This window comes from Periophthalmus magnuspinnatus, chromosome 7 (genome assembly GCF_009829125.3).
Source record: "Periophthalmus magnuspinnatus isolate fPerMag1 chromosome 7, fPerMag1.2.pri, whole genome shotgun sequence".
NCBI classification, from domain to species: Eukaryota; Metazoa; Chordata; class Actinopteri; order Gobiiformes; family Gobiidae; genus Periophthalmus; species Periophthalmus magnuspinnatus.
In genome coordinates, this window is record NC_047132.1 from 5,430,705 (window position 1) to 5,450,060 (window position 19,356).

General features: G+C 37.7%; 3 protein-coding genes across 5 annotated transcripts; 1 reads left to right on the forward strand and 2 right to left on the reverse strand.

Annotated features, from left to right (window-relative positions):
* Positions 1-217: 217 nt before the first annotated feature.
* Positions 218-8,300, reverse strand: LOC117373885 (chemokine-like protein TAFA-4). Its single transcript, XM_033970008.2, has 5 exons — positions 8,288-8,300; positions 7,096-7,206; positions 5,572-5,727; positions 3,850-3,974; positions 218-798 (listed from the first exon to the last, which is right to left on the reverse strand). Exons 1-5 carry the CDS (start codon positions 8,298-8,300, stop codon positions 787-789), a joined length of 417 nt encoding a protein of 138 aa, XP_033825899.1. The 3' UTR covers positions 218-786.
* Positions 8,301-8,985: 685 nt separating this feature from the next.
* uba3 (ubiquitin-like modifier activating enzyme 3) lies at positions 8,986-15,716 on the reverse strand. 3 transcript variants are annotated; one of them, XM_033969729.2, is made up of 18 exons: positions 15,647-15,716; positions 15,506-15,544; positions 14,693-14,816; positions 14,516-14,596; positions 14,343-14,425; positions 14,183-14,263; positions 13,965-14,008; positions 13,816-13,880; positions 13,584-13,739; positions 11,403-11,505; positions 11,185-11,295; positions 11,007-11,060; positions 10,897-10,933; positions 10,735-10,816; positions 10,552-10,652; positions 10,407-10,470; positions 9,525-9,579; positions 8,986-9,450 (listed from the first exon to the last, which is right to left on the reverse strand). In XM_033969729.2, the coding sequence occupies exons 1-18, from the start codon at positions 15,664-15,666 to the stop codon at positions 9,362-9,364; spliced, it is 1,389 nt and encodes a 462-aa protein (XP_033825620.1). In that variant the 5' UTR covers positions 15,667-15,716; the 3' UTR covers positions 8,986-9,361. The 3 variants fall into 3 exon arrangements, 2 of the variants coding, with proteins under 2 accessions (XP_033825620.1, XP_033825621.1); XM_033969730.2 differs by having other exon boundaries at positions 15,483-15,544; positions 15,647-15,698; XR_008648738.1 differs by lacking the exon at positions 8,986-9,450 and having other exon boundaries at positions 10,407-10,466; positions 10,548-10,652.
* Positions 15,717-16,002: 286 nt separating this feature from the next.
* Positions 16,003-19,314, forward strand: LOC117373759 (PRA1 family protein 3-like). The gene is made up of 3 exons (XM_033969859.2): positions 16,003-16,293; positions 16,921-17,138; positions 17,717-19,314. Exons 1-3 carry the CDS (start codon positions 16,112-16,114, stop codon positions 17,890-17,892), a joined length of 576 nt encoding a protein of 191 aa, XP_033825750.1. The 5' UTR covers positions 16,003-16,111; the 3' UTR covers positions 17,893-19,314.
* The last annotated feature ends 42 nt before the right edge of the window (positions 19,315-19,356 follow it).

Genomic DNA, 19,356 nt, shown 5'->3' on the forward strand with positions numbered 1-19,356 from the left:
CCCACCACAGGAGCGCTCGGTTTAGAGAGACAAACAAAAGCGTGATGTAAATACTCTCAGCAGTGAAGAAGCCGCCAGTCTCGTCCCCACCCGCCTTTCTCCGAGCGATTAGCATTTCAAACGCTCCTTGTTTTGCATCATGTTTGAGTGCGCGCCATCACAGCCTTGCAGGTAGCGGCCTGTCCAAGCGGCTGAGTTGAAAAGCGGTTGTGTTTGTATGAATATCTCGTTGTGGGAAGAGAAGTCTAAAGGGATCTGACCCCTTTACCAAACTCCAGGTATTCATCCACCAACGCGACCTACTCATAAATTTCTCAGTGTTTGTGAGCTCCCGGCTTTGATTGGCAGAAAGAAAAGTCGCCTGCTGGATTCACACAGAAGCACCTGAAAATCCACTAAAACCTCCATCTCTCAAAGTCTGCAGTGGACCCATCCAAACTTTGATTGAGTGCATCACAATATGCCCAGAATATCAAGTCTCCAACAGTGACTTCAGCAAGAGATTTCCTTTCTGATGTCTAAAAAAAGCAGCCACGTCATTTTATCTGTGCTGAGCCGCTAATAGATTGTCCACTCCATGGGATTAATCCAGACTAGAAGTGTGCTTGAGCTAAAGGAAATTAAAATAACGAGTTCCCGCGGTTTGAAAGCTCAGCCAGGAGATATCTAATTAAATCTATATTGTTTTGGCCTATCTGGTGAGGCGTTCGCTGTCCTCAGGGTCCCATGTACATGGAGGTGACTGCTTCCACAGACTTGTACTGTTAAAATGCCTCCTCTGCTTTGCTATCGGGCCACCTAAAGACACAAGCAAATAGTGATATGTTTCTGCAACAAGATATGGTTAAGTAAAACACGTACATCATTATATTCTAAGGTTAATCCGTATGCTGTGTGGGTTTATAGGAGTGTTAGAGGCACGGTACCTGATTTTTTTTTCCATGTATTTGAGCTAAATTTGTCTTGCACCAGTACAGATATATGGTATAAACTGCTCTTGAGTATATCGAAGTATTTCTGCTGAAGCGGTGGAAGAAGTACTCAGCTTTGTTAAGTAAAAGAACAGATACCAGAGGAAAAAAATAAAAGTAATATAATAATAAAAGTAAAAGTATCACAAGAAAAAATCTATTTAAGTAAAAGTATTAAAGAACGTGTTTGAAAAATGTACTTAATGACTAAAAAGTAAAAGTATTTCACGCTGATTTTGAGATCTAATAATGCATCAAACGTAGTGATGTTGATAATAAAGATTTGTGCTGAATTTTGTTCAACAGAAACAACTGAATTAGTTTTTTGTTTTTTTTTCCCCTAGCAGTGTTTATTTTATATTCTTGTCTGCTGAAACTACAAACATGTTAAAAATAAACCCTCAGCCTTTTCAGCAGGTCTCAAACAATAATAAAAAATGCTTTTACTTTTCAGTCCTAATCAAATATGCACAGTACAATATTGTTAACATGCTGGTTGTTGTTAGCTTGACCGTGACGGCAAAACTCCACACTGGTCTTTGAGAGTGGTGAATAGAGCTTATAAACTCATCGTGGTGAATAATGACAATCCTAATCCGAGTGCAGAAACTAACTGAGGAATACCTTGGGACAACTGCAAACTGTTTAAAATGTTGTACAAGTTAATAATAATAACAGTAATAAATTAGGTACAGCTCCTTTAAGTGCCACATAACTCGTTCAGTTGTTTCGAGCTCCATTGACAAAAAGCAGACGGGGCTTTGTCTGAACCTCCTGTTGAATTAGACGTATTGGCAAAAGTAGCAGTTTCACTCGAGTCAATATCTGTGGGTGTACCTATTTTTACAACAGAATTGATTAAACATTTTTAGTTCTGGATTATATATGAGGGAAAAAATGTCTGAGCAGTATCTCAAGGTGGAAACCAGGAGTGCATTTAAAGCTGCACTGTGTAACTTTTCTGCAAGGCCAAGATACAAGTCACATCTACGGAGAGGCGACTCTGTTTTTAGTAAGTATGCATGTTTTTCAAGCAATTGTTTTAGCAATTATAATTTGTATCTATAATGAAATAAATGTGAGATACATAAGTTTAATGCCTTACTGTGGAATATCTCAGGCGAGCAATGACATCTACAAGGAAACATACAGTTGACATACCCTACCGCCAGCAAAGTTACGCATTGTAGCTTTAAACATTTGAAAACAGGAATGTATAACCCCAAGGATCATGTAAAAAATTCAGTTTTTGTAGTGAATGAGTGTGTGGAGTTTAAAAACACAGTGGAGCACTTCCTGTATTAGCACATGATGACATCACAAGGTGGAACAGAGTGTTTTCTGTTTGAGAAGAACTCAGTCTAAATATGCAGGATTTGTGTGTTAAACATGTGTGAATGAAACAAAACACAACTCCAGGTCTGTTTTTCATGAGGAAATACCATTATTTTATACATCAGAAAATGACATAACATGGGCCCTTTAACAGTCCCATGGCTTACACTTGATCACAATAAAAATCACAATTTGAACTTCTGTCTCTACATGTCCCAGATAAAAATGCTCCTGTATTTGGATGTCAGACTTTGGTGTTTTATACATCAGTTTTAGTTTATATATCCTGTGTGTTCATATCTATCAGATTATAGAATTAGTATCCCTGAGCCCATTGTGCCAAGAGCTGAGCTGAAGGGGGAGATGGCCACTGAGAGAGCGGAGTGCAGCTGATTGTGAAGTCTCTCTGAATTAAAGAGGAGCTTACTATAAAAAGCACTATAATCTGGATTCAGCCTTATATTTGCACAGCGATAAAAAGTGATTAAAACTGGTGTATAGAGCAGGGTTTTCAATGCAAGATGATTTCAAAATATTTAAAAATCATGACCGTTTTAAAGTATTTGTTGCTAGTGAAAAAATATATATTGGTAAAATTAGGCTTAGAAATAGAAAAACTAGTCAAATATAAATATACTTTAAATGTTTCATCACTGGCATCGATTTAATTTTGCAATGTTTGTTGCAGATTGTAAAGAGGTACTGACCAGGAAAGTTTGGGAATGGTTGCATTGATAAATAACACTTTGTTTTTAGACTGAATAAATACAGTTTTTGGAGTCTAAACCTCAGATTAGATATTCTACAGTGTGACATTGTTCACAAGATTAATTTGACAAGTTTGTGACCTGAATCCTGAACCAATAATGATGATGTTTAACCATAGACTGTATAAAGAAGTGGACTAAGTGTGACGTCACCCACAGCGTTCAGCTCCAGCCAAATGAAGCTCATCGAAGCTAACGGTTATAGCGGAGAATTTGGAGCTGAGTTACATATTTGGACTTCTGACCGTGAGTATCATAGCAACCAAAGAGCCAATCTGGAGCAAGGTTACTTCCCTTCCTGTCCGCACCTCTGGTTTAACAGGGAGCAGGCGCTTAGCAACGCTGTCAATCAAACCTGTTGCTAACGAAAGCGGGAGTGACCTCGGAGAAAGAAGGCACCTGATTTGTCTGTTGTTAATGTTCGTATCTTGATTCACAAATAAAAACACCAGGATCATGTAGAGCGGGTTAATATGAACATTTTAAGACGAAAATGACGAGTCTGACAGCAGAAGTTACAGAGAGAGGGGTGACAATTTTTCACTGTAAAAAGAATTGAAGCAGTCTATGGGTTTAACATGTGGATTTTGGAATTTGTTTGGCTTTGGCTTTTACTTCGAAAAACAGCGAATCATGCGTTATAACACCTCCATCTGAAATTATGATATCAAATTCAAGAACATGAACGCAACCTACTGAACCTATTGATTGACCTGTTGAATCCAGACATAACGCTTTAATAAATACATTTTTTTAACAGACTAGTCACAGCTCACCTTGGTGGTCTTGACTTTGTTCCCGGAGATGCATGACCAGCCCGTGAGGTCAGGGAGAACTCGGCACTCCTCCCCCTCCAGACACGGCTCCATTTTACACCACCACTTCTGACGGACAATGGATGCTGGTGAACAACACACAACCAGACAAGGTCACTCCTGACAAAGAGCCTCTCAAAAGAGCTGAAAACCCTAATCTCAATCACATGTACCACCCCACCCACCACTACTCCAATGTGAGAAGCACTGTAAGGATGTGTTCTTCATACTCGTCCTGGTTTTGTCCTGATGCAGACATGACTTGGAACTTGAGTCCTATTGCTGGGTTTCAGATTGGATCGCAACATTCTATAGGTCAATATTACTTAATACAGATGGGGGCAGCTATAATTAATCTTGTAAAATGCTGACTTTTGTTGTAATAGAGTAGTACAGTGAATAGAAATGATGAGGTTCAACATTTGTGAATTTACCCTCTGGATATTTCATGCCAAAGTGCAATGAGATCAATGGGAAAAACTGGCTCTTGCCCCTCATCTGGGAGCATGACATCATCACATTCGAGAATTTGAAAACCACCAATAGATCCAGCGCTAAAGAGACTACATATAACAATTTTCTCCAAGCCAGATCATGATTTCGAACCTTACAGAGGTTTACCAAAAGGAGTGGGTGGGGAAGAGTATCTGAATCGGAGAAGCACTGAATCACAATGTCAAAATTTATCCAAAATAACATATCGTCAAATGTTTTTAGAGGTTGAGTTCACGTGGCGTCACAAGACTCCCTATAGTTTAAAGGTGAAAATTCGGTTTAACTGTCAGATAACAGATTTGTGGCCCGCGTTAACGGTTAATAGTTCTGTAATTACTAGGTCTATCCACATGAAAGCTCAATGTCTGTTAGTGTAAACAATCAAAACTCGAGTTATTTTTTCCCATCGGCTTCAGAAACTGGTGCCATTATCTAACTCCAAACAGGTGATTGTTTTTAGTTGAACTGACTTTAAAGAAGACATATTGTGCTTGTCTTTGCTATATAGTTATAATCCATTACACCCGTGGATCATTATGTTTTAATTTTAAATCATAATATTCATCTAAAATGACTTAATAAAAGGAAGAAATCTGCTGACTTTTGTGTTCGAAAACGGCGGTGTCCAATGGGAGCTGACGTTGGCGTAAAAGTCATCACAACAAAGAGCCGTGGAGCTGTTGGCCCTTCCTATAGATAGCTGCGGATCACACTGGCGAGTAGCGGATTTCGATTGTGAAAGTAAAATTGGAGAACAAAGTAAGTATAAAGCAATGATTGGATGCTGGTGGCGGTGCAAACGGGGATTCATGTGTAATGTTGCGTCTGGAAAATAAGCGGTTATTGCGTAAACATGCATGAATCAGGCTCTGAAAAGTTGATTTTGCAGAATAGGTCAGCTTTAAAACATGAAATCTTGTAGATTTGTGGGCGAAATCCCTTAGTAATGTTCAGCGTTTGTGAGTTTCTATTTTGGATTTTGGATTTCTTCAAATAATAATACATCTCCAGTATAATTACATAGGCCCATGCTACACCACTGATTATGGCAACATCAAACTGTAGAATATAAACGTTTTTAGTCCCAATTTTGATATGGTGTGCGTAAATCTGAGTGCAGCCTTTGTCCGGTCAATAACACATTCATACTATAAGGGGGCGTTGAGAAGAGTATGCACCTAATATTACCTTCCACACAAGAGGGTAAGGCCCTTGTTGTGCCGGCCACCTGTCCTGGAAAGCAAGAGCACTTGACTGTTTGAGAGCGTTCTTCAATCTTGTTCTTGTTGCAGCATCGATGAGCTGCAACCACTTCACAAGTCCCTGTCCTTTCCTGTGATGACCCTGAGGAGAGGGACAGGAAGTCACAGAATGGATTTTATGTCAAGTTTAAATAAGTTTTATGACTCTTGATGCAAAGAGACATTTGAATTCTTCTTGTATTTCCATCCAATGTATAGTGGATGACAAGAAGGGTCTCTATCACCTGATGTGTTAATTTGTTACGCTATAGCACCACCTGGAGGTTCAAAATGGTTTAACAAATGCAGGGAGGTGCTGGTATTCAGATCCAGATATCAGAATGAATTTAAGGAGAACAGCAGTAATTGTGAGTGCCCTGGATCTGTAGACATGATGTGCAAGATACGCAAGGGAACTGTGCATTTGTTTCCATGTATCATTGTCCAGTGAATTCTGTGGTTGAATTGGACAAAGCTATTGCAAACCCACTGAGTGCATTTTGCTGTTTATGTGCTCGTTCTCCAACAGCTGCAGGGTCAGATGTTCAGGATTGAACAGACTAAAAATCAAAGCACAATCCAAATACATTACATGCAAATGAATAGAGAGGTATGTGGTATATAAGTGATTCATGTGAGCCAGCTGGAGAAGACTATGTAAAAGAAAGAACTATATGGTAGCACTTTATAATAACTACACTTTAAGGAGCCTGAATAAAAAATGAACAAAGACTTCATTCATAAGAAACAGTTTATAAAGAATTCAGAGTTAGTAACGGCTTAATTAATACCCTAACTCTAACTCATAACCCTTTAATTACCGGTAAGTAGTTTTGACTGGGTTGACCATCACTGTCTAATAGAGGAGAACACCACTGTATGAAATGTATCTATAAGGGACTATTTCAAACACTGCCAGAATCCCTCACCTGCTTGTTAACCACTGATACTAGAACATTTAATACCAGATCACAAGACTGTATAAGGCTAAGGACAAGCTACACCAGAACTAAGACGGAAAATGGAATATACTTCAAGGAAAAGCAAAATGGGATAATTTTCTGCCATAATCATAATTTAATAATCTGGTAACAAACTGTTATACATGCACCTGCACCTGTTTTTAGTGTTTTATATGGACTTATATACTTATTAGTTTTGTTTTTGTTTGTATTGTATTTTGGACAGGGCACTCATGAAAAAGAAAGTCTACATGCTCTCATTAGGTTCCCCTGTACACATAAAGATAAAGCCAAGAGAAACAATCCTTATCACTGAGAATAATTCAGGCTCAGTAAGTGGCTCATTAAGTATTTGTTAATTAAGTCTCTATTCATAACACAATACATACGGTCAAACTAAAGATGACTTTTCTCAGAACAGTAGGAGAGAGCTGTTCTTCAAACTGTCTGTAAGAGGGTGACCAGCAGGTCTAATGAGCCCCTGGAGGCCTGTGGTCTGGGCCTGTTACCTGTCTCTCCTCTGGAGCTTTGGTTGCCACAGTCCACTATCTGAATGCACAGAGCCACCACACAGAGCAGGAGGGCGAGGCAGTGCAACGGCCACATGTTTTTTACTTCACCTACACAAAAACATATACTGATGAAAGGTAACAGTGATGGATGTATATTGTATCAAACTTGTATTTATATTACATACATTTTAAGCGTTTTGTTTTATGTTTAAAGGTCCTGTATTATGCAAACTAGACTCTTGTGAGCTTTAAGCTGTGTTATAATGTTGTTACCTTCTAAAAAATATACCTGGAGTTGTGTTTTGTTTCATTCACACATGTTAGAGTAATCCTGGTTTATTAGTCTGTCTACATCATCAAAGCTAATAGTAGTTTTTAAGTTAACAGCTCCGTTTACCTTTGGTTCAATAGAGATAGGCAATTCCAGGGTTGAAATTATCCAAATTCTTGTAGTGAAGGTGTACAAAGTTTAAAAACACAGTGGAGCACTTCCTGTATTACCACATGACATCACAAGGTGGAACAGTGTGGTTTCCATTTGAGAGAAGAACTCTGCCTAAATCTGCAGGGTTTGTGTGTCAAACATGTGTGAATGAAACAAAACACAAATCCAGGTCTGTTTTTGATGAGGAAACATGTTATAACATAGATCAGGAAATAATGTAATATCTGTGCTTTAAATATTGCTTTAATTTTGTTGTACATTGTGAAGTTTCAGCCTCTTGGTCTTGTAACAGCTACAGGGTCTAATCTCATCTTATTCTGTGTAGACTTCACCTGCTCCATTATGATTATAACAAAGAGCAATACAAGACTAGATCAGTCCACTTATGTGATCACCTTATTCTTTGTCAAATGAAATTGCAGTTGGTGCATGTTGACAAAGCAGGCTGAAACAAACAATTACGATGTCAAATGTTTTGTAAAATTAAGCCCAAATAGGTCAGGATTGAGTTAGTCTGAAGACTTACCTCGTTACTCGAATACCACACCCTTTCAGTTGTCTTGGCTACTTTACTTCTTGGATCTCTGTGCGTAAAAGTTGCTTTTGGTGTTTTCTACGTCGTTATCCTCCAGCTTTAGAAGTTAAAAACCAAGCAGAGTAAAAAAAAAATTTTAAATAAACCATAGGCAATTCACCGTTGCTCCCCTAATTATCGACCACTTGAGATGACAGTCAACCAATTACCCGACCTTTTCATTTTACGCACACGTTTGTTCCCCTGGAGATATGCTCAGTGGAGATGTCGAGATAGATGCGCTGCTTGGATTGATGAGCTGAGGGCTGTCAGCTTTGAGTGGGCAGGAAAATTAAAACTTAATCAAGACTCAAACCATCTGTCTCTCGGACAATATGTGTCCACTTTCATTAGTGCGTAAGAAGCTTAGGGCGCTCTTACATCCTGTCACTCCGACCCAAGTGGACGAAAAGATTAGGGAAATGTCTCCGTACGTTTTTATTCAACGCAAAATATTTACTTTTATGTATTTATGTAGCATTTTAAGGAGCTATAATAACACGGTAACAGGACTAAAACTGGTTTGGTAAATATTCACATACAAAAGCGCATGGACACAGAACACGTGCGCCATTTAGTTTAGTTAAAGGTAATTTGTGGTAAAATTATTATTTGTAACATTAACTGCAACACTGCAATATAAAGGCTGTAAATTGCCAAGTAATGATTAGTTATTTAAAGGCAATATGGAAACAGGATTGCAAAAGGCACTTATCCCACAATCGTTAAAATCCTCCAGCTAAAGTAGCTCCAGCTCAACATCTGGAGAGGGCCAATGAGGGATTGGTCAAATGCTGTGGACACATTTCCATGTAGTGTAAAGTGTATCTGAGTTACTTTGCTGTAAAGTGCAACCAGCAAAACAGAGTAATTTGACATGAGCAGTTTTATTTAATACACTTTATCCAGTCATACTTTGTACTGTGTTCATACAAAGGCAAGCGATACAGCTGCATTTGCAAATACAGAAATGTGATGTCTAAAGCATATATGTCCATAATAAAAGCTTTATTACAACAGAACACATCATTACTTATGTGACTGACAGGGAAATCTGCATAAAAATACACAAATACAAACTAAAGACTAATAGAAAAACAGAGTCAAGTGATTACTGTTCTCTTGTATGAGACAACACAAGAGCTTAAACACCTTATTTACACCATTGCTTTAAATAGACTACTCTAAAGACATGGTAAAGTTACTTAGAGAGATCAGTGCTTTGAAGAAGAACAATAAAGTTATCAAGCAATGAAGTTCAGCTTGAATAAAACGGTCTGGGGTGTAGTAACATCAGCCACAGCGAGCTCCTGCCCGTCAGACAAGCCCAGCTCTGAAATATAAAAAAAATATATGATTCAATTTATAATTAAAATTTGACCATAGCTTAGCCACGTAGACACTTACCTTTTAATGTCTTGCACAAATTCGGCCTAGTGCGCTCTTCAATCGATTTAACAGTCTAAGAAAAAAGTACGACATGTAACATTTGGTAGAATTCTGGTACTAAGGTAAGAAACAGTAGTTGCACTTCAAAGCACAGTAATAGCGTGATAATAAAATGGCAATAGCATGGTAACAAAAATATGTAGTTACATATTAATCATGATGTGAATGTGACTGATCTGTCATCCTACTTTATTTCATGTTTATATAAATAATCTTGAACATAATTCATATCTAAACCACAGACTGTATAAAGACGTGGACTAAGTGAGTGTGACGTCACCCACAGCACTCGGCTCCAGTCAAATGAATCTCATCAAGGCTAACAATTATAACGGCCAATTTGGAGCCGAGTTCCAGATTTGAAATTCCGATCGCAAGTATCATTGCAAACAAAGAGCCAATCTGGATCGAGGCTGTTGAAGGTAATGGCCACACTGCTGGTTTGGCAGGGAGCAGGCAATTCACAACGCTGCCAATCAAACCTGTTGCTAAAACTAGCAGGAGCAACCACTGGGAAAGAGGGCACCTGATTTGTCTGTCATTAGCGTTCATATCTTAATTTACAGACAAAATAGTAAAATAAAAACACGGGATCATGTAGAGCGGCTTAATACGAACATTAGACCAAACTGAAAAGCCTGACATCAGGAATTACAGAGAGAAGGGTGACATTTTTTCAATAGAAAGTGAATTGGAGCCAGAGTTGATGTCTATTTATATACAGTCTATGATCTAAACCCTAAGCCTGAAGACTTATAATATGCATCCCAGTTATCATGCCATTCCCATGCTATTGCTGCACGGTAAAGTCCAACTGATATATAAATAAATTGTAATTACCTGCAAATATAGTGTCTTATTCTTTCCTTCAAGAGTTGTTGTAATAGCAGGTGACTTCATCTGCCTAGAAAAGTACAGAAATATGTTCTACTTTAGTGAAAACCAAAACCTGGCAAGATATTTTTGTCTAAACTAGAGTACTTACAAAGAGGAATTCTCTGTTAAATACTCTAAAACCTCCTGTAATTTAGCAGATGGACGGAACTGGAGATCTTGAGGCACCTGGCTACAGGCTGAACAATTGTCCTACAAAAGGAAAACACAAGATGTTCAGAAAAATATGAAAGCATAAAATCAAACCAAAATTATGGTTGAATCTATCACCCACCTTTCGCTCTGCTTCAAAGGTGTAAGTGTAAAGCCCGTCCACGTCATTAAAGACCATGTAATTATTTAAAGGAATATATGCACTGTGGAAGAAGGAAAGAGCAGTAATTATATGTCTACAGGGTTGGAAGGTTAAATACTGCATTAAAATTTCAAAAAAAACCTTGAAGCAATTTTAAAAACTTCTGTGGCACAGGCAGCTGCAAAAATGGCAAATAATTAGAGAGAGAATAAGCAGGACAAATGTGAATAAAAAATATATATATATTTCACCAGCAATAACAGCATTTGTTGAGGCCACAGCGGGGATGATCCTCTTCACAACGCCTGTCAGTGTTGGTGTTCATTTTAGTTACGGTATGTAGCACATTTACAACAACTCAAACTGCCCAATGTGCTTAATAGGCAGTCCAATTTAAATCATATCATTACATTTTGTTTGTGCCCTCACCTTGGGTTAATCTGTACGTCACTCCAGTTATGTTAAACTCTGCAGCTCTTTCCAGCGCTTTTGCAAACACCCACTGAATATGCTCTGGATTGTCTCCATCTAAACTGATTTCTGTGAAGATAATAGATAAAGTCAGGAAATTGAGACATACAAAAATTAATCAAGGCAATTTCTGAAATATTTCATTTATATTAGATATGTAAAATTAATCTATTTACCACCAAATGGCTTTTCTTTAGGCCACTGTAAGACTCTGGCATATTCAATACAGTGCTCTGGTATCCTTGGCATTGAGGCAATGGTACACATGGGAAAATTGATCTGTGAAGAATAAGATAAAACAAAAAAAAAAACAAAAAAACAAACAACATTACGTTTTTAAAACCAAGGAAACTAAGGTAAATCGGACTATTATTGCTATTTGAGTTATTCAGTCATTGCATCAGAACACAAGATGATTACTTTGACTTGGTCATTTTGTTTTGTCTTCTTTTATAGAATACTAATTATACATTTGACAGATTTATTTTGTCTATCATCATTATTATTAGATAGGGATGAAACACAATCTTGCAAGCTCACAGGCCACAAGATCTGTGTCCCTCTGGACAATTATTGTGATATTTTTCATGTCTAATTTACTATCAATCTCCAACCAGTAACTAGCTGAAGAGTGCACAAATGATGAGGAATATGTTATTATATAAAAATGGCAATAATACCGTAAATTTCGGATTATAAGCCGCTACTTTTTTTCCACGCTTTGAACCCTGCGGCTTTTACAGCAGTGCGGCTTATATATGGAATTTTACTGGATAACGGACCCTGGGGGGCGCTCTCTAGCTGTAAACGTAAAAGTGAGACAGACGTGGGGAAAGATTCTGCTCTGAAGAATTCACTAGTTTTGATTTTGAACGATCATTTTGCGCATCATGAAATGGATATGATGCAGTTTTTAAGATAAAGAAACAGAAAGGAAACAGAGCAGGGGTCGGCCTTTAACACGCAAAGAGCCATTTGGACCCACTTTCCACATAAAATAAAACACTGGGAGCCGCAAATACTTTTTGACATCTAAAATGAAGATAACACTGTATAATAACAATAATGTAACGGAATAATGTAGGTTTTACTTTCACGGACAAGCCTTCTACACGTGGCAGATAAATATGGCAAAAACAACTTAAGTGCATTAAAAAAATACAACTCACCAAACCGCTGCATCATGCATCGCGCTGATTATGTGATTATGTCTACTCTACTCCGCAGTTTCTTTAAAAAAACAACAACAAAAAAACTCGTAGCGTATCGTTTAATCCCAGGTGCTTATTCTCCATGTGCCAAAGCAGTTTTGAAGGTTTCATTGCTTTATTTGCTTTTCCCGTATGTTACGCAGAGCGGACTGTGCGCGTGAGTCACCTGTAGCGACAAACCCAGATTTTAAGTAGGCATTGTCTGTTAAATTTATCTTTCTTTTTCTTGGAGGTCGTAGTCTCTTCTTCTGGCTCCTCAGTTGTCCTTTTCCCCTTTGTTAAAAAGATCTCCAAAGACTTTTGTTTTGGCTCATTTTCACTCGCTTGTGGCTCTACTTTAATGCGTCGTGTCTGATGTGTTATACGTGATACGTCACCGCGGAGACAAGAGCAGATAATATACTCGCTACTACATCAAATAGATTTCTGTGGCGATTTCCAGCAGGATTTTCATGATACATCTACGGACGAGCTTATTAGTGTGTCATTAGGGACGGGCCAAAGTTGCTCCTGACCCCTGTGCGCACAGCGTCTGAAAATCAGGGCTCTTTACGCAGGACTGTGAGCTGTGTCTGTGTTAGTTCCCAAGCCACGCAGAGCCGCAGTATGAGGCGGAAAGAGGCGCATACGGCTCCGGAGCCGCGAGTTGCCGACCCCTGAAATAGAGCCACTGCACGTGAGCTCGACATCAATGAATCCAACTTGGTCAATGTAAAAAGACGACAAAAGTTTTCAGAGGAAATAAAAGCAGATTTTCCGTGTTGGTGCAGCTTTATTTTCTAAACCTGCAGATGTGTTCATCCCGTGTTGTTGTCGTGTTGGTGCCAATTTTCAGGCACAGTTTAAAAAAAAGCGTGTCGGTGCACCGTCTTTCTGTGTAAATGTCTCATGTTACAATATGAAAACCTGCGGCTTTTATTCAGGTGCGGCTTATATATGTACAAAATTGATTTTCTCTTCAAATTTAGCTGGTGCGGCTTATATCAAGGTGCGCTCTGTAGTCCGAAATTTACGGTAATAATAATTTTCTCTCATCTTATGCCATTTTTAATCTTGTCTTGTGGTATGTATGTGTTGGCTCACCCTTAATACTAGATGTAAGACATTTACTTGAACTGGTTATATATTATGGATATTCAGATGTACCTGTGGTGGATACAGCTCCAGTGTGCAGTCGATACACGCACTCATGCCAGGCAGAATGACTCGTGCATTTCCTTTAAAGCCCTCGGTCCCTCCATCAATGAGAGGAATAATAGAGCTGGAATCAAGAACTCCATCTTCATAGCTCAACAGGGAGATCTGTACAGAGGACAGTATCAGTTTACTTGGCATTGCAAGATACATTTATACATAGTTTAAAACAGCCGGATCTTACCAGCATGCCGTTCATCCAGCGCCTTGCAATAACAGAATCCAATCCACAGACAATAATATGGAACTCTAAAAAAAATAATGTAACATTTGATTTACTTAACTCCCAAGTACAATTCTTTGGAGATGAGAGCCAATTGTAATGTTACTTACGTCTGTAAAATGACTCATCAAAATCCTGTATCTTTTTGAAATGACTGCACAGATAGTTAAGGAAAAAGAAATTTAATGTTAAAGCACATTTAGGGCATGCATATATATATATATATATATATATATATATATATATATATATATATATATATATATATATATATATATATATATATATATACATACACACACACATATACATATATATTAAAGGATACGGTACAACTTCACATCCAGGAACACGGTTGTTAATAAATTCAGCTGCCACATCTGCCTTTGGTCGACCAACATCTTTGGGCCTGTCAAAATGTGTATCGTTGTAAGAATAAAGATATGGACAAGTAGTAACAAAACTACTTAACTGGAAATAATTTATACCTAAAGAGGAACTGCCTGTTGAGATTGGACACATCAATTGTGTCCATATCAACAACATGAATAACACGGAATCCAGACAGTGCCTAAAGAAAATCACAAAAAAGGCAATTTTCAATGATGCTCACAGTGCAGTATGTACAGTACTACGCAGTTATGAATTTATATTAAAATACCAGATTTTTTAGAAGTTCACATCCAAGTCCTCCAGCACCAATAACTAAGATCTTGCATGTCTCTAACAAGAACTGTAGGGTCTAAATAAATCAAAACAAATTATAAACAGTTCAGTATTTGGCTATGTTGTTTGATGTCATGATACAAAATGATGGTCATATGACATCTTAATTTACCTCAGTGCTTGGTTCAAAGTCTGGATGGGTGAATGGCCCAGGTCTTTCCAAAAACTTCTTGACATGATTCCACCGCCCATCCCAGTCGCAAGAAACATCACTGTGTCCACCATCAACAGCCATTCTAGAGGCAAAGCAGAACAGGACACGCTGAACTTGTATTTAAATATTTCACTATATACTCTACACTAGGTGCCTTGGACATGGGTATTTTGTATGTACTGTCCAATTTCATCTTTGGCACTATATACATGAAAACATAAAACTACTACTACTACTACTACTACTACTATAAAACATGGACTAAACCAATTCGAAATCATGTTTAAATTGATTGGGTCAGCATCACGATTAAAGCAGGACCAAAACAGTCTAAAGAAGAACTGGTCACAAATAATTCGTAAACCAGGTCTAAAGACAGCTCTAAATAAGGATTATATAAACCATTTGATTATTTACAGATCTGTCAAAACGTGGTCAGCAGACTTATAGTTACAGTACAGTATTTCTAAAACCCTTAAGTCTAAAATCTTATCACTAATGCATTTAACATAACATGCACATATCATCTGCACTATTTATAGAGCAAGCGAGCCAAAGCCAAGCCAAACAGGTCCAGCTAATAGATCTAGGTGTATATGATTTTATATACAAATGAGCAGTGTGTTAACAAGTTAATTAAGTGCACGGAAAACTGGGCTAATGAGATCGGATTTCACTAAATGAATGGTTTATGTTGTATGTCTCCTGGCCCAGCAGTCGCAACGCAAACCTGCTGCCAGTCAGAGACCTTTATTTAGCATCAGCACTAACTTCTCAGTCAGATCCTCTATTCTCCGTCTTTTCTTCTCCCTGCAAGTGACAAGTAAAGCAAACATCAGCGTGCTTTGTTTCTGAGACATTAAGATGGCGATTAGTGACGGTAGATTATATTTTTCTTATAAATTCACTTACGGCTCCTCGGCATCCGCCATACTTTCACGGTCCCATGTCCTCGATGGTCGACGACTTCCGGGTACTGCGCTTAGTCTTCAAACTGAACATGAAACTTTCGTAATTTTCATCACTTTTTAAATATGTTTTTATTTATTTTATTAAATTATATACTTCTTTTAATATATATAATTTGCATAAAGTGCCAGTGTCAATTTAATAAAAACCTAAATTATTTTTAAAACCAGAAATATCAGAATAATTTTAAATAATTAAACACATTACGCATTTTTACAAGTTATTTTCAATGTAAACTCATTTGTATTGCTCAAATATTGGAAATGCGCAACATAACGCAACGTTGACCCAAACTCTCGCGATAACATTAGCATCCTCGCTGTTAGCCTAGCTCGTCAGCTGATCTGTCAAAATATCTCGCAGCAGCAGTCACAGAGCGTGCCTGTAGAGTTTGTACATGTTATAGTCATGGCAGGGAACATGGAGCTTGCGCCTCTCAGACCGTGGGATGACTTTTTCCCCGGAACCGATCGCTTTGGCAAACCCGAATTTTCAGATTTGACCAAATGGAACAACCGAGTTATCAGTAATTTAATGTACTACCAGACGAATTACTTCGCCGTGGCCGTGGTGGTGTTCCTCATTGTTGGGTAAGTTGGGCAGAGCATCGCCTGGCTTTGTGTTCACGGGCTGCATACCTTCTGATCCACACCCATAACAGCCTGCTATTCTTGTAGCTCAAACTGTAATCCACTGACTATGCACGCATTACAGCCCTTATAGCTTAAAGATTCAGCTACGTGATTGTCATGTTGTCTTAGATATTACACAGCTCAATAAAATCTATATTGTTGTTTTTGTTTTTTGTTTTTTTTACAGTAATTAGGTCTTTTGAAGTAAAAATGTGTGTTAATGCTTGTTATCCTTAAGCCATCCAATTCACATTGTTAACACTGTCTCTTCTACCAACCATCAGGCATCTTGAACAGGTTTGTATTCTGTCATGCTATGCCATAATCACTGAGTAGTGTCCAAAGGCTTCTAGATTATATCATGGTTTATGACGTGAGAATTATAGAGTAGAGCTTAAGCCCCAATGCACTCATTTTCCAGGATGTCGGTGTTTTTGGCAACCAGCAGGTGCTGCTATTTCACAATAGTAAATAGTCCAATATTTTTCTATTCTTTGTATCTTTTAGTTTTTAAACATGTATTTCAGTCCTGACTTCCTTAATTGCACCTTTACTGTTATTTATGTATTTTATTGTTATCCACAGGTTTATGAACCCACTGGGCTTGTTTTTGGGAGGAGCAGTGGTCGCTCTTATCTTTGGTGGGTTGGTTTGGGCTGGAGAGAACAAGTCTTTCATCAAGAACTTCAAAAAGAAGAACCCCACTCTGTTTGTGTTGGCTGTGATGGTCACCAGCTACTTTGTGCTTTCTCTGTTCGGTGGAGTCCTTGTCTTCATCTTTGGAATCACATTTCCTCTGCTGTGTAAGTTACATAAGGCATAAAGGTGTGTTCACACTTGCATATAGACCACATCAAAAATGAACTAGTCCAGGACTAAACCAGGACTATAACAGAACCAAATCAGGTCTATCATCAGAACTAAGGGACGAGCGTGCATGAGCGTGAAGGCACCCTTAGTTAACATTTAGTTATATTATGCTGTAATTACAAATCAGACTTCAGTTAAAGTGTAGTTGTTTTTTTATACAATTCCTAAATCATTTGCTGAGTTAAATGACAATACACTTAAATTCATTATGAGATCGTAAATATAAAAGGTAAGTAATGTTTTAAAAAGGCAGGGCTTGTCTAAAACATGTGAGACAGTAGAGGAGATCAGAGCCAAAGAGACAGGTTCAGTGGTTCCCCAGGGCACTGTGTTGATGCGTTGCTATGGCTTGTTGATCCAGCCTGAACTACTTTTACTGCTTGATCTCATCCTGACAGTATGTGCCCGCCTGACATGGGAATAAAATTGGATGGAATAGAACATTTGGCGACACTTAACATTTCAGCAGCTTATAATATAGCGCTTTGATTTTTTTATTTTTGTCATTTAGTAATTCTGATCCATGCATCACTGCGACTACGCAACATGAAGAACCGTCTCGAGAACAAGATGGAGGGAGTGGGTCTAAAGAAGACGCCGATGGGTATCATCATGGACCTCCTGGACCAACAGGAGGAGAGGATGAACAAGATTCAAGATTTCATCGAGGGAAAACTTAAGGAATAAGGCAAAAGGGAGGTGTTAGACCAAACATGAAATTATTTTAGCATATTCTCACATGTCCCCTTTGACCTGTTAAGTCCTGGTTACCAGCTAATCTGAGTATTGCAGTTGTGTGTATGAGTGTGACAAAGGGATGGTTTTATTTCTGCAAAATGACTGACATATCATGAAGTGACTAAATTGTAGTACTTGTAGCTTAGGCTTGAAACATGTGTTTTGCCAAAAATAGAGTTGCATATTATATTTTGATGTTTATATTCCTTTATACATTCTTTTTGCTTTATATTTTGTGTTGGCACTCCCCAGCTAAAGGCTAAGTTTACAACTCATGATAAATTTGCACAATCGTCTTCTGGGACTAAATGTAAAATGCAATGAGCAGAGCTTCAATAAGGGTTCAGCATTTCTCTAATAATTATGTGTCTCCTATAGAAGCAATGCAGAAACACTGACAGTTTAGCAAGTAAACCAGAGGTTAGTTAAAAATGTTATCTAGACACCAAAACACATTAATTTTGAATCAGGTCTCTTCATTTTGCTACCTCACAATCATACATTTACATTGATTTAATCTGGCATTTAAATACATAAAGTAACCTGTCGCCTACAGTTCACTTATGACACGTTTTACAGTGGCAAGATTTCCTCCACTAAGTGTTCACACTGTCCAGGCTGGCCTGAGTGTAGCCCTTACTGACCACAGCTATGCAATAGAAAAATGAATGGCAACTGCAGCTTTATGGTTTGTATATTACATATTTACGTTGTGTCCTTATTCAAAGTAAAGCATGTTGACTATGTATATTGACTGGTTGCAAGATATTTCTAAAGCTGACTATAAAAATCCCAGTATTGTTTTGTAAAATTGTCATAAACAAATGTATAAGCCCTAATAATCATTTGGTAGCAATTTAATTTTGCACCACCACATTACCTGCAATTGAATTATGTTACTGAATAATTCACAACCATGTTTATTTATATGTGTATTTTTTCATCCAAAACTGGAAATTATACATGACTACTCCCAGGATAATAAAATTGGTTTGGATTATATTTCAGTCTTATACATTTTACTATTTAGAGTCAGACAACAGTAACTTATGATTAGTGATCCAAAACAAAAGCTCAACTAATGATGACTTGTAATGTAATGTAATTGCCATAAGTATTGGTTTATAATGTTACACCCATTGCACTGTGTAAAATAAATATCTAATTTTTCCCAGAGATTCTGTGGAGACAGTGGTGCCACAGGTGTTTTAAATAGTAGTAAAATGTCACTTATTGCCTCAAGTCATCTTAAGAATAATATCTAGTAAAAATACAGTTATTTTTATGTGTAAAATGTTTATTTAAAAAAAACAAAAGTATTATTTGTTATACCACTTTATTGTTCAGGTTATTTTTAGACTATGGGGGGCACCATAGTCTATTTTATTAATGGAAAACACTTGCGTATCTTGT

Bases quoted from the DNA above. Each gene is read 5' to 3' on its own strand.
- LOC117373885 (XM_033970008.2), bottom strand. The intron at 5,728-7,095 runs GTAACAGGCCCA...CCCTCTCCTCAG, and splicing joins AAGCTCCAGAGGAGAGACAG to GGTCATCACAGGAAAGGACA. The intron at 3,975-5,571 runs GTAATATTAGGT...GTTGTTCACCAG, and splicing joins CTTACCCTCTTGTGTGGAAG to CATCCATTGTCCGTCAGAAG.
- uba3 (XM_033969729.2), bottom strand. From the start codon at position 15,666: ATGGCGGATGCCGAGGAGCC. The intron at 10,653-10,734 runs GTGGGTGATAGA...TTCCTTTTGTAG, and splicing joins CCTTTGAAGCAGAGCGAAAG to GACAATTGTTCAGCCTGTAG. The intron at 9,451-9,524 runs GTAAGTGTCTAC...TTTATATTTCAG, and splicing joins TTTGTGCAAGACATTAAAAG to AGCTGGGCTTGTCTGACGGG.
- LOC117373759 (XM_033969859.2), top strand. From the start codon at position 16,112: ATGGCAGGGAACATGGAGCTTGCGCCTCTCAGACCGTGGGATGACTTT. The intron at 16,294-16,920 runs GTAAGTTGGGCA...TGTTATCCACAG, and splicing joins GTGGTGTTCCTCATTGTTGG to GTTTATGAACCCACTGGGCT. The intron at 17,139-17,716 runs GTAAGTTACATA...TTTGTCATTTAG, and splicing joins AATCACATTTCCTCTGCTGT to TAATTCTGATCCATGCATCA.